The sequence below is a fragment of the Aphelocoma coerulescens genome, chromosome 8 (assembly GCF_041296385.1).
Source record: "Aphelocoma coerulescens isolate FSJ_1873_10779 chromosome 8, UR_Acoe_1.0, whole genome shotgun sequence".
NCBI classification, from domain to species: Eukaryota; Metazoa; Chordata; class Aves; order Passeriformes; family Corvidae; genus Aphelocoma; species Aphelocoma coerulescens.
In genome coordinates this window covers 2,101,883-2,115,661 of record NC_091022.1, presented here as the reverse complement: position 1 = coordinate 2,115,661, position 13,779 = coordinate 2,101,883, and the positions used below count along the sequence as shown (strand labels likewise).

At 41.2% G+C, this 13,779-nt stretch overlaps 1 protein-coding gene across 4 annotated transcripts in view; it reads right to left on the bottom strand.

Moving 5' to 3' along the window:
• COP1 (COP1 E3 ubiquitin ligase) overlaps positions 1-13,779 on the bottom strand; it is a 125,632-nt gene that overhangs the window by 76,993 nt on the left and 34,860 nt on the right. For all 4 annotated transcript variants that reach the window (XM_069022630.1, XM_069022631.1, XM_069022633.1 and 1 more), the window contains exon 11: positions 10,708-10,843. In XM_069022630.1, the coding sequence (XP_068878731.1) occupies positions 10,708-10,843 (136 nt within the window). The remainder of the gene's footprint in view (positions 1-10,707; positions 10,844-13,779) is intronic.

The window sequence follows — 13,779 nt, the reverse complement described above, 5'->3', positions numbered from 1 at the left end:
TGCAGAAGTAACTGGTGGTAGAGTGAACCTGACAACAGCAATCCATGTACATCTGGTTCATGCCAGATATTAACAGTACGTACTGTATCTCCTGTTTGAAAACAGGAGAAGGCATCTAAGTGCATTTGCCTTTAACTGCATCACCAGTTACAGCCAAAGGTCTTCATCCTCTCCCCTTTCCACACACAGTCTACAATTGCTGCTAAAATCAAAAGTGCCTCAGCCCTGACTTGTTACCGAGCTCTGTGACTGTAGGAGTTGCCATTTCCACAAAATAGATGATTCAGTTTCTCTCATGGAACTATATATGTCTATATAGATATATATACAGACACACACACACGATTTCCTCCCTGAATATACCAAAGCCTTTCAATTCTATTTCTCCCCACCACAGCGCTGTTTCTATTTCTGTATCTTTAACATCAACTCCTATCTTGCTGTGGGCTCCCATATTTAATGGCAGCATGGATATATTGCTGGGACTTAAATGGTGAGAAGGAGAGATGCCAGCAGCAGCTTTTGCTCTTCACTTACAAAATATTTCCTTAAAGTCTTTCTTACTCTGTCCTTCCACTCCATGGCCTCCAAGGGGTATCCTGTCACTTCCAACAGTTCCAAGTCTCGCTATCTCTTTCCAATGCTCATTTTGAGGCACTGGAAGATTAGCCAAAGATTAGAAATTTATGTTAAAATCCAACACCATGGGCACCAGAGCAGACTGTTCAGCACCTGGGACCAATACAGAAATTGGTATTAATATCCCATACCTGAGAGACTTTTTACAACAGACAGATATTTTAAGGCAAAGTAATTAGCGTCACTAAGTATGCACTGGCATACTAATATGTGGTTTTTAAAAACAAAGCTATTTTCCAGCAGAGGAAGCTGCAGTAAAGCACTCAGATTTTGTGTTCTATCAGCTCAAAGCCTAAATTTTGTCACACAAAAACAAAAGCTACTGAGACAAAGCATATGAAGTTTCAGTATCAAAAGACTGTTTTGCTAAAGCTGTGAGTGGCTGAAAAAACCACTGAGGTTTTTCTCTTTAATAAAGCAGCACTTCCATTAGTTACTCCTTACTCCAGAGCACCACCTAAGTAAGGTCAGTGTTTATTTCTGAGTCCTTAATCTGTGCCACAGGAACAAGGACAGACCACCACTGTAGCATGTGTTTCTTGGTTCATACTCCCAGGCTGCCAAATGTTTCCAAAATATAAACTGAACAAGCATGCCATGATCCCAGACAGGTTGTTGCAATGTCTAGTCAGAAAGGACCACTTAAACCTCAATTCTCTCTAGACTGTTATTTGGAGAGATAAGTTAAATGCATAAATAAGATTACCACTCAAAGTCATTCTATCAGAGAGCAAACACTTTTATCCCTAAGAATCACATTACTTTAGGTTAGATGTGACCCCTAGATTACCAGAAATTTGCCAGATATGTCCTCTCATCAAGGTGAGGCCATCTTGGCTACTCTCAGTAGATCAGATTCAAGTCTAGTGGATGTTTAATAAAAACCGTGGGACAGAGGACCCCAAGCTACTTCATGCTGATCCCATTCCTTGGAGTTGTTTGGAATATCCCAGCTCCAGCAGCACCAGCACTTACTGAATGCACCCAGGGTACTCTTCCCATCACCTCTCCTCCTCCAAGCTCCAAACATCTGATGAGAATTCACTACTCCTAATCAAACTTCTATTTGGAGCATAAAAATAAAAGGACAGAAAGCCAGCTCTGTGTGTTAATTAACCTCCCTTCCCCCCTATCTGGGAAACAGACTGGGAAGGGTGGTGCATTAGCCCATCAAAGCCTGCACTGCACAGGGAAGGACAGTCCTCAGCTCTGGGCTCCCTTGGAAAGACATCATTGCACCAGCCATGCTGCAGCCATACTTTCAGCATCTCTCTTACAGGCACAGTAGCCTGGAGGGCTGTTCTGCTCTGTTTGAAGAAAGGCATAAAAAGGTACCACATTAACAAAGTAATGTCATTAGACCTAGTTCCAGGCCCACTTCATGCTTATAAAAATCCTTTTAAGTGGAATGAAATGCCATCAGTTCTAACAGAGACCACTTCATAATACTCCCTTTCCATAAAGAGCTTGTTTAAAGGAAACTATTAAACCTGAATCGAGGAGATTTGGTGGTCTTAGATCCATCTCACAGTTTGGAAATCAAATCCAACAGAGCTACTTTCATGCTTTGTCATCTCTAGATAAAACAGAGTCGTTCTTTTTTCAAACCAAATGAGAGCATATACTATGCTGTGAGATTAATTGGGCTCCTTGCACTAGCTCAGTTTTCAGAACCATGTTCCCCTCTACTTTGCAAAGAGGTTACCATGAGCCTAATTTCCTCTGACTACAACCCAAAACCTCCCAGAAAGCCATAGCAGAGTCCCAGTCTTGGCTATAAGACTACAGCTAGAGACATCCTCTTCTGCTGCATAAGGTCTTTTTCCCATACATGTATTCAGGGGAGCTTGGCTTAATTAGTACTAATGATGAGAAAACCTACAGGGAGCTGCTGAATTCTGCAAGCAACCAAATATAAAGCGTACTGATAAAAAGCCACTTTGCTGCTGGGCGATGCTCTTCTGCATGTTGAAGAGAAGATGACGACAATCCCAGGGTTTCTATGCCAGATCCACAGAAGTACAATGAGCCAAAGCTGCTGCAAACAACTACCATGCAACTTAATGAGGATTAGATTCAGTTTTTCCACAAACATCATTTTAAATAAGCTGGAGTAGGAAAAATTTAACTAAAAGTGCCAACTGTTAAATGCAGAGCGTTCCTTATGACGCTATTTAAAATTCAAGCCAAATGATCAGTCTGCCCGCTGCAGTATTTTGGGTAACCTGTATCTATATTTGAAACCCAGAAGGTGCCATTTCACCCAGCTGGGCTGATACACAGTGGGTTATGAACAGCTCTGACAGCAGCCACAGCACAGTGCCAACATTTTCAAATACTAAGGTGGAAGAGGTTACAACTATCTAAACATTCTCATCTGCCTTCAAGCTTGGGAAATGTTTCTAGTAGAGAATCACTGAATGGATAAGGCTAAAAGCACCACAGTGGGTCATCTGGTCCCACCTCCCTGCTCCAGCAGAGTCATGCCAGAACACGTGGCACAGGCTCGCATCCAGATGGTTCTGGAATATCTCAGTGAGGGAGATGCCACACCCTCTCTGGGCAATCTGCCCCAGTGCACGGTCACTGCACAGGAAAGAAGTTCTTCACATTCAGGTGGAACAGAACATAGCAGCTCTACCCAAGCTGAGGTTTGAGGGAGGAACCCTGCTCCACGACAACCTGTAAGGTGGTCTGAACAATAGCTCTGTCTTATCAGGATTACACCACTAAGTAGGAAGAAACGAAGTCAGTTGTGGTAGGTACTGAAGTGCCTTCTAAATATAAAGCCATTCAAAAGCTTGTTTCCAAGCCACCCTTGTGTTACTACACCAACAAGGATTTTGTTTCTTTAAAATTGAGCACAGCAACTGTTGACAGAGCTGATGAGGCAGGGGAACAAACAGATCTGAAAGAGAGATCTCCATCAATACTGGGACTTTAAACAGTGCAGTCTGTCTGTAGGCGCCAGTTCATGCTTCCTCCATGATTTGGCAGCAGCAGCTGAGGATGTTTGTCTCCAGCTGACCACACTGCCAGAGGTCCCATTTCACAGGACAAATCACCACCCCAAGCACAGCAACTCCAGTAACTCAAGCCTCTGCATTTTCCTGACACTGCCATCAGTTCTTCTGCAGAGAATCAGGAGGGACAGCTGGAGACAGTAACCTCTTTAGACAACTCAGCTCAATCCAACAGGCACCATGAGTCAGGGCACCAGCCTTCCTAAATATCAAGCCCATACACCACGATGAGCCTTTCTCAAGCAGACAGAGGATGGGCTTGGGCAATTAACTCCAATGAGCCTGCTGCCTGGTAATGACAGAACAAGGTTAAAACATCATTTGAAGCATTTTTCCTCCAGCTGACTAAACTGCTTCATGAGATTTGATGGCATTTTGAATCTGACTTCATCAGTATTTTTGAACGCTATCCTTAAGTACCTTTACTTTTTCTAAAGAATAGTTTATGCATACCCTTAACTCCAGTCTCACAGAGAAGTTGTTCTGACCTCACCTGCACAAATGTATGCACACACTTGTATATAATCCTGTGAGAACATAAACATCACTTCATAGCTTATTCTGTGTTATTTATTACCTTATTCTACAAAACAACTATGCAGCACATAAATCCCCAGCATGACTTGGAAACGGTATTTATTAATGCAAATGATGATATATTAATAATCATGAGTTCAAGCCTTTTCTCCAGGCTGAGGTGCTTGTAAGGTTTATTCTCAGAATCATTGAAGCCCACACCATACATCTTTGCATGCTTTAACACACCACCTTATCATATTCTTCAACTACCTACCACTTAACAGGCTAACTTCTCTAGTTAGCCAGGAACAAACAAAAAAAATCCAAAGGCATGCTAATGCTTTTCAGATCATTAGCTCCTATAAAATTCAGGCATTTACAACAAAATGGCTAGAAAATTAAAAGAATACTGTAATAAGCTGCAGGAATCCATGTTCTAATTAATAAACAGGTTTGTGTCTTCAAGCAGAAACAAGAATTCACTGTATCGACACTCAATGTCAAATGAAAGCCATAAAACTGGGGGGGATTAAATGAAATCCATCTTTGACTTTTACAAACACTGTCAGAATGCAAATTCTGTGCATAAGATGCTCCACAGCTTTCATGGCTTGCCTTTCCAGCTCCTGAGGCCAAGACACAGCACTGCTGCCTGAGGACAGCCATTATCACACGAGCATCAGGAGGAACGGAAGGGCTGCTACCTCCAGCCTCACTGAAAAGATTTTCATCCTGAGCAATCAAGAGGGGTGGATGCAATGATGCAAGGCAATTTCCAATGGCACCATCCTCCCACCCTGGATATTGATCTCTCAGAGCACATTCCTGACACTACAGCATCCATTTTGAGTTCGTGCACTTCCACAAAACTTCTCTTCCAAAGAAAACCAATCCTGAATCTAATGACTACAATGCTGTTGAAATTGTAAGCAGGGATCCCAAAGTTTGCAGGAAGTAAAATACCCTTTGCACAATACGTGTCAAAGCTACATACAGAGTTCCTCCTTAAATTCCTTCCTCTTGAAACCTAAGGCCACAGGAAGATGCTCAGCAGAAAGTGAGGGCAAAATGTAACATTTCTAATGATCTGATCACATACCTTTATCACAAGTACAGCCCCCAAGACTTTGAGGTCTCTAGTCCAATATCCTGGTCAGAGCAGGGGCAGCTCTTTGACCAGACCACGTTGTTTAGGGCTTTCTCCAGCCTGTTCTTGAATAACTCTGTGGATGGAGCTTGCACCACCCCTTTGGGAAGCCTACTCCAAACTGGATAACCCCATGCTGCAGGCAGTGACTGCTACACAGCAAGACATGGAACCTCCTTGAATAAACCACAAATAGATCCTTCAAGATTAAAAAAAAAAAATAAAAAGAAAAAAGCCTGAAGAACAATCACTGTTTTAAACATTTTGTTTAAAAGCCAATTCCCAAATTCATCGAAAGACTGCTCAATACTTTTAACAGACCATTTATGAAAATTCATAAGTTGAAATTCAACTAAAAAGTCTCATCTAATTGCCCGCAGATGGAGACAGGTTTGAAGTACTAAGAGAGTTTAATGGGAAAAAGATCTTCCTATGACAAAATAGTCTGAAATTAGTAGGAAAAAAATGAGGTCCCACTGGTGGCCAATGCCACTTCCATTCATTAACCTCCCAGTTTCAAGTTATTTAAGTTTTAGCCCTTATGTTGATGAAAGAAAAAACTTCTCTCTGTAGCAACACCGTGGTCACCAGAAGGTTTACTTTGCAGGTCAAGACTGGAGAGAAGAGCAAATAAGCTCTTTTCTGATGTCAGTCCCTGTTGGCACCAGCAGCCCGTCCTGGGGATTTGGATGGCTAAGTTACAGGGCTGAGTGTCCCTGAAGTCTGAATTCAGAGATCAGAGCTGACCCCTGAATAACCCTTTCGCTGGGTACAAGTCACATTTAGCTTCTGCTCAAGGGACCCAGACCACAACCATGTACTAGGAAATATATCAGTTCAGCACTCCAGAGAAAGATGGGAAAGTAAGGGAAAGGCTCTGCACTCCATTCAGCTCTAATTAAACAAAAATCCCATTTCAGCCCCAGACAATGTCTCATCTAGAGGCCAAAACTTCAGATGAAGGAAGGTAAGAGAACCACAGGAGAAGCACAAACTTCAAGTAGGTTCAGGGAATTATACTTCAAGTTTCCTTGGTAATTCTGCAACTTAAGTCTCTTTATCCAAGCATTTCTCTCTCCCTTCTACTTTTGGGAACAGTTCAAATAAGACAGATTCATCCACAGTTTTGAGCTGCCACTTGTAAATAAGAGTCCATTTAAAAAACTATTTAACAGGCTATAAGAAAAATCCAGCCCTCCTCATTTCTCATCTTCTCAAGGAGCAGCATCTACTGCACTCAAACATAATCCTGTAAAGGATAAACCCACTTCCATTTCATTCATTTATATTTACCTCCAAGATAAAGCAGCACTGCTGGTCACAAACTTAATATAATAATGGCTCACCTAATCCTAGCCAGCCCAAGCATTAAAAAAAAAAAAAGAAAATTAAAAAAAGAAGAAGAAGAGGTTTGTTATGGTGGATACAGAACTAAAATATATCTTGTTAAAGTCTGGATGTGAGAATTTACATGGACAAGTAATTGTAGTCCAAAGTAAAAAAGGGAACAGAAAAATTAAATGGTCAGTGAATACGCAAAAAACTCGCTCATCATGAATTTTTTTCTTTTAAGCTCACCTTTGAAGAAAGGATTTCAGGTCATGTTACTGAAAGGGTGAACACAAACAAAAATGCAATCTTGAAACAGACTTAATTGTGCTGTTTGGATGCTAAGAGATACCTCTTCACATCTCGTTCATTACTTAGAAGCAATGGAATAACGAGCAAGCAATGAAAAAATAATGGACACTACAGGTAAGATCCAGTTTTTGAACACTGGATCATGATTCAATAGAGGAGTTCACTAAAGCTTCTGCAGCCAAAACCACAAGTTGTTTGTTTCCCTCTCTGTAAATCACTGAGCCTTTAGATACAGTTACCATCAGCTATCCAAAACCTTTTAAATGTCACTTTAAGATCTTTGAGAGAAATGGTAAACTAATCTAGAAGAATTTGGAGTCTGAGCCGATGACAAACCCACACAAAGCCCCCAAACCACCAGAGCTGGGAATCATGGAGCAGGGAGAACCAGCTGATACCCAGCTTTCAGAGAGACATCTCATTGTAGTACATTTCTTGGCTTTTCCTGTTCTTTTTCTCAAATATGAAAGACTGCCACATTATTCTCTAAGGCCTCTGACAGTGGTAAAGCAATTTTCTCCATAAATCATTGTAATGCTAACACAGCAGTTTACAGACTCATCTTTAAAAGAAAGCCTTTACATTTACTGCCACTGCCAGCAGAGAGAAGGAAAGCTAAGCTCTGACAACTGTTCTGTCTGGAGGCATATTAAATGGAAAATTTATTCCTTGGCCCAATTCTAACAAAATTTAATATACTTGTGAAAACTGTGTAAATACTTTGTACTTAAGAGAAGTGAGTGCATTAAAAAGCCATTTAGCATATTGAGATACATGCACATTCATACTGCAAGCGTGCTGAAGTCCCCTGGATGTTCCAGCAAAACTGAGTAACCTGCAATAGAAAAGCCTCAAATGTGCTTTCCCTGAACATTCTTCTTGATAATCTGTTGTTCTTGAAGAAAACAAACTAAAAAGGAGAAAAGGTTGGAATTTTCCTGGTTTGTCTCCTTATTCCAGAAGGCAACTGGAGTTTTCCTGAACATTTAATCAGATTTTTTTTAGTTTTTTATTTTAGTAAACATACATATGTTTAGAGTACTTTATTAGTCCACAGTAAGTCCAGACATTCATAAACATTCTTACCACAAGGTCCTCACGAGGGTAGTACTGCTGCCCAGTTCCAGGATTTTTTCAGCCTCTTTGTACACAGTCTTTAATTACACTTTTCACACTGTTAGCATAAACCCAATTTTATTTCACTTCTAAACACCAGTGTTTTGCAGATAAGGAACATTGACATCTTTCTCCTCCGTGAACCTAAAGGTAATACATCTTAAAAAAGCTGTTTACGCCAGCAGATCTTTTGGAGTCCAGTCTGTGAACTTCACGTAGGGTTAAAACAATCAAACCAAACACTCTTGTATTCTGTCCATCTGTAACAGCAGCTTATTTAAAAAAATATAACCCAACCAAATTTAAGTGCAAGGAAGTTTAACTTCTGGCCAATTCTACTTTTATTCCTAAGTATACTTAAAATATCCCTTTAAATACTTCCTAAAAAATTTATTAAGATTTCTTATGTATTAGTCTTGTATTAACTCAATATTTAAATCCATTTGTCTCAACAGCAACAGCCTAAACACCAAGACTTACCTTCTGCCATTTCATCACTGTTTCTTACTGCATGCCCAGAAAAACCTTTAAAGATCAGTGCAGTGGACCAAATAATAAAACTTTTCACAACATTTAAAAGCACAATTTCACTTTTTAAGTACCTTAATTTGGCTCATCTGTGAATACCTAAAAGCTGCTCTTACTCAGTTTCACAGACTCTCTGAACTTGAGGCTGTTAGTTTAAATGAAAAGGTGAACAGCAGACTGTGCTGGCCAACACATACAAAGTGTACATTCTCCATGAACGAATTCTGACTTTACAGGAACTCTCTGAATAGCCAGAAGCCAACAAGAAGAACGGCAGCAGCACATTCAGCAAAGCTACTTTACCAAAGCACTGAAGGACGTGCTCAGATGTGAACTGTCTCACTCAGCCTACATGCTAAAACCCCTAAAAATTTATCAAACGCTTTGGTAAATAAAAAGCATGAGCAGGGGAGAACATTGACTTGGAAAACAAGTTATTTTTCAATAAAATGCACTTAACTACCAATTCAAGACTGGCCTGGAAGAAGGCCTCACTGTATCTTTATTATAACAGTAACACACATACTTTTCAAACATATTTCACCCAAGAATTAGGATGCCTTCGAACAGGAGTGTGATTTACTGTCCTTCCAGCATTTTCTAACCAAATACCACAGAAATGCTGCTCTTGCAGAATGTCAAGGAGAAGAAAGGGCAAAGGAGCAAAATCCAATCCGTGCTGAAGCTGGTAGCTGAGAAAGTTTGTCTACACTGCAGTGAGATTCCCATCTGCATTTCATTGCAGCTGGTGTGAACCCAATCAGTGCAGGTTAAACGCACGTCAGATCCCTGATTACTGTGCTCTGACCCCTGGCTAAGATGGACATTATACATTCCTGCTACACATTGCAGTAGCTAAGGAATCAATGCTGCTTTAAACAAAATGTGTTCTGTGCTACACGTGCCTCCAATTTCTTCACATAGTGCAAATTTCTTGGTGTCCCTCACCAAATACTCAAGCTCTTCTATTACTCTCCGTGTGGCCCCTTTGTAAGGCACCAGATGAAAAGTGAGAAAATCCAAGTTTAATCTATCTATCTTGTCAACATAATGTTTTTTCCAAGACCTCACGTATGGTCTCCTTGGATTTCCTGCTCCCCATATATAAAACGGATGATGCTACTTCTCTCAAGAGACTGCTGTGAAGCAGCCTTTAAATTAGTGAGACGTGCTTGCAAGAAGCTAGAACAGGTCCTGCACATATGCCATGCAGAAAGATTTCCTAGTTAACATATTCCCTCATTTTTTCCACCCCAAGGAGCTCCAAGCACAAACTACCACAAATAAGCAAATCCCCCAGGGCAGGGAGAAACCAGTTTAAGATCAGGGCTGTGGCAAGTCCCAGCCTCTTCATGTGCTCTCTTACAGCCCGATCCCTAAGGGAGCTGGTTCATGGACCTAAACCAGAAGAAACTGATTCTGTTGGAAGAGTCAAAACAGTCAAAAGCATTTCACCAGTTATGTGTCAAAATTGGTCCACAGGAGGCTCATATGAGCTTCAGCAGCAGTACACAGGACATGGCCACCCTGCACAGGTGGGATACACAGGAATTGCTGGCAAGAATGGAACTGTTGCATTGGCTTTCCCACAACCACTCCCTCACTAGTGCTCAGCACCACAAACAGCTTCCAAAGACCAAGACTTCAAGCAATCACAGCTAAAAACAACTCAGCTTTTTAATATTTGCCATTGTGATTGGATCTGTGGTGTAAAACCACCACGGATTCTTAAGACTACCAAACATGATGACTGATTTTTAAAATGCTAGAACTGCATCACTTACAACTAAGCTAGCATGAAGACAACAGGCTTTGTACAACAGCTACTGATACTGGCACCTCAAAGGTTCTGGATTGGGTCTTGACCAACACCAACAGGAGTAAAAAGCACTGCTGAGGTACCTGAGCGCCATCACAGACCAATGACAGTCACAAAATTATCACACACAGTCACACATTGGCAAAACGATTTTTGGGAAGCAAGTGCTAAGTGCAGCAGGTGTACCAACAATAACTTGCTTAATATGGGCTATTAACTCAGCCTCAGCAGCCCACGTGCCCATGGCCTGCTGTCAGAGCCACAGTGTGTCCTACCTGGATACTATGCTGGAGCCATTGTAGAGGTCACTGGCGTAGGACAGCGTGGCCAGGGGCCGCACAGAATTGTAGCGCGTGAACTTGGACAGACACTCCTGAAACTCATCCAGCTGGCTGGTGGTTCTGCTGTCATCTGGAAGAGGCAGCGACATTGGAGGGGGCAGAAACAGAGTAAGGAGGTAAACTCAACAGTAAACAAAAAAATCAAGATATATGTCTCCACGTGATGCTTGTTATTTGGGGAGGACTCTTGGGTCAAAACCAGGCTCTCTCTCATCTCTAGCATTCTCTGAAGGCATTATGAGCTTTTCAGACCACAAATAAAGTCTTTCAACTGCAATGCTGGGTGAACCTACTATGCTGAGAATCTGCCTAGAAGTCAAATACAACTTTCCTGGTAAGCTCATTTATTTTATTCACATTCAGAGCCTGTGGGCCATATAGATTATTAACAGAAAACCTTTAAGCATATCAAAATGCACTGCAAAGGACATGTCTAGTTTTCAGCAGGGGTGAAAGTATATTCCTTTCCCTGATCTGTTACGGTATGTTTACATTTGGTGTCAATTACATTCAAAATACTTTTAGCAAAAAATACTTCTCTTGTTATTCCAAAAGCAACAGAGCTAAGGGAGAAGCATTTCAGGGCTGGAGAAGGAAGGCAAGCATGAAACCAGAAGGCTCCCTGTACTAGAAGTTTTGTGAAAATTATGACCTTCAGCAGACAAGGTGAAATTGAGCCAGCTTGAATAATGATGATATATATTCTGTGGGAAATGGAATAGTTTACTACGAAAGTTAAAAGTAAATTGCAGTGTAGATAGTTGAAAGTCATTCACTGACTTCTCAGAAGTCCCAACTTTTCTTGGTAGGAACACAATTTTGTTTAAAGCATTTTAAATTTCAGTATTTTGTAAGTAAGGAAAAATTCCTAACTTACAGCAATGCCTCACAGGCAAATCTGGGCTCCCAATACAGTCACATATCCCCAGCCAAACATCAGGCAGCACCTTCAGGCTTCATCACAACCCCCCAGATCTGCAGCAATTCTCATACTCCTTCTCTAATGCTTCCACCCTCCCTTTCTTTTTGCACCAGTGCATTTTAGGGGACCTACAGCTAACACTGCTGGTTTACAGGTACTGCACACCTCATCTCCTGCTTATCAGCAGCATGAGGAAATAACAAGATCTACTTACTAGAAAGGCTTGGAAATACCAGGGTGAAAAAAGAGAGGTTGATCTATAAAAGCAAAATCCAGCTGTGATTTCTTGTGCGAAAACACAGAGAATAATCATTTCTGCACTCTGGTAATTCCTTGCCATCAGAAATTATTATCTCTACACTTACAGGCATTTTGAAGTGTCCCTTATATGCAGTGTTTAATGTTTGATCAATATAAAGGAACAGTGAAGGCTAGTAATTAGCATGTTTGGGGTACTAGCATATACATTATCCATGGCAGACAGATGAAAAGGGGCAAAATGAACAAAGTGATGCTCTAAATTAACATCATCAGCACCTGACCACTACAGAAAAAAGCCTGAGAAGCAACACAAACATCAGTCAGTGTTTTTCAAAGACTGTTTTCTCCTTCGGCACTGTGATAGGGACAAATAGCTGCCACCCTTCCATTTCCCTCATTTAGAGATCAAGCACACAGACCTTCTATAATTTATTCTCTATATGGGCCTGGAAAACCGAATATTATTTCTCAAGACATCTTCCCCTGGCAAAGTGCAAGGCCATTTGATAATTACAGTAATAGTAAGTCTCCACTCCCTACTCGAACAATCAGAGGCACTTCTTGCAAAAAGCTTTAAATCCGCATTAAATCCTATTTAAAATGTGTCAAAATGCAGGAATGACTTAGGAGAGGAAAACTTTTTAAGTATCATAGGTTATCCCTTATTTAGGAGAAAACCTGCCCTTGCAAATCCTCTGCTCTTGGTGCAGCTGACACATATGAATACAAAAAACCAGTTTCACTGCATTCATATTTATAGTTCCAATTATGAAGAAAGATGCCCTCTACAAGGGAATGCTGGGAAGAGCCCCATTTGTTATCCTTGGTTAATAACTTTTATTTTTACATAAACACAGTTATGCATCACCAAGATAGCACTGCATAAAAACATCTCAGTGTGATCTGTGAAGAACTGCATTCTGCAAAGCACCTGCCAGCACTCCACAGGGATCTGGCTGGACACATGCAATGTGCTCCTCCAATATTTCAGATGCTGAAGTAACCTCCCAACGTGCTGCATTCCTTGCTAAAATAATTTTGCTGTGCACCATGAGAACTGAGTCAGTCCATGCTCTGAAGTAGGTAGAAGATGTAAATACTTCTAAGAGTGAGCTCCCCTAAGACATGCTGCAGCCTTTATATTTGGAGCCATTTATTAATGAATTTTTAAAGTTACTTTTTATTTATTTATTTTAAAGGGACTGAAACTAAATTCACGGAGAAGAAAAAAGCAGAGGTTTCTACCCCAGCAATCCTGCTGATTTGTCCCTTGGGAGGTTGGTTCTTGCCTTCCAGGGTTGTAAGTAAAGATCCTGTGCCGCAGCAACCTCTGCCTGGTTTCCTATTGTGCCTAAGTGGTGTCTCCCACCCCCTGAGGGCTGGCTGCTTTCCTTGCACTCTGTCACTCAATATCGGCTGCAGCTCAAAGCTTGGTGGTGCAAATCTCTTGCCTGTTACAGTCCATTGCCTGAAGCTTTTTTTGCCAAGCTGGTTTGTCCTCCAGAGGGGCTACAGAACAACCCTCCTCACCCTCAAGACACAGTTATTTGACCCTCTCATTTCTTAAGAGAATCATGTGTGTAATTAAGACCCATGGATACAGTAGGCAACAATTACTCTAGCTGCTGTCACACTGTTAGTCAATTATGAATGAGACAATCTAGGCAGCTTTGAAAACAGCTTCTAATTCTTCAAAACAAGCCTTAAATCTAAGGTGTGCCCCACGGGACAAGAGCACTGCTGCACACTCAGCTTCTATAGTCCAAGCTATTTGTTAACCAAGACACAATCTAGACAACAAAGGATAACCTCCAAGTGTCCTC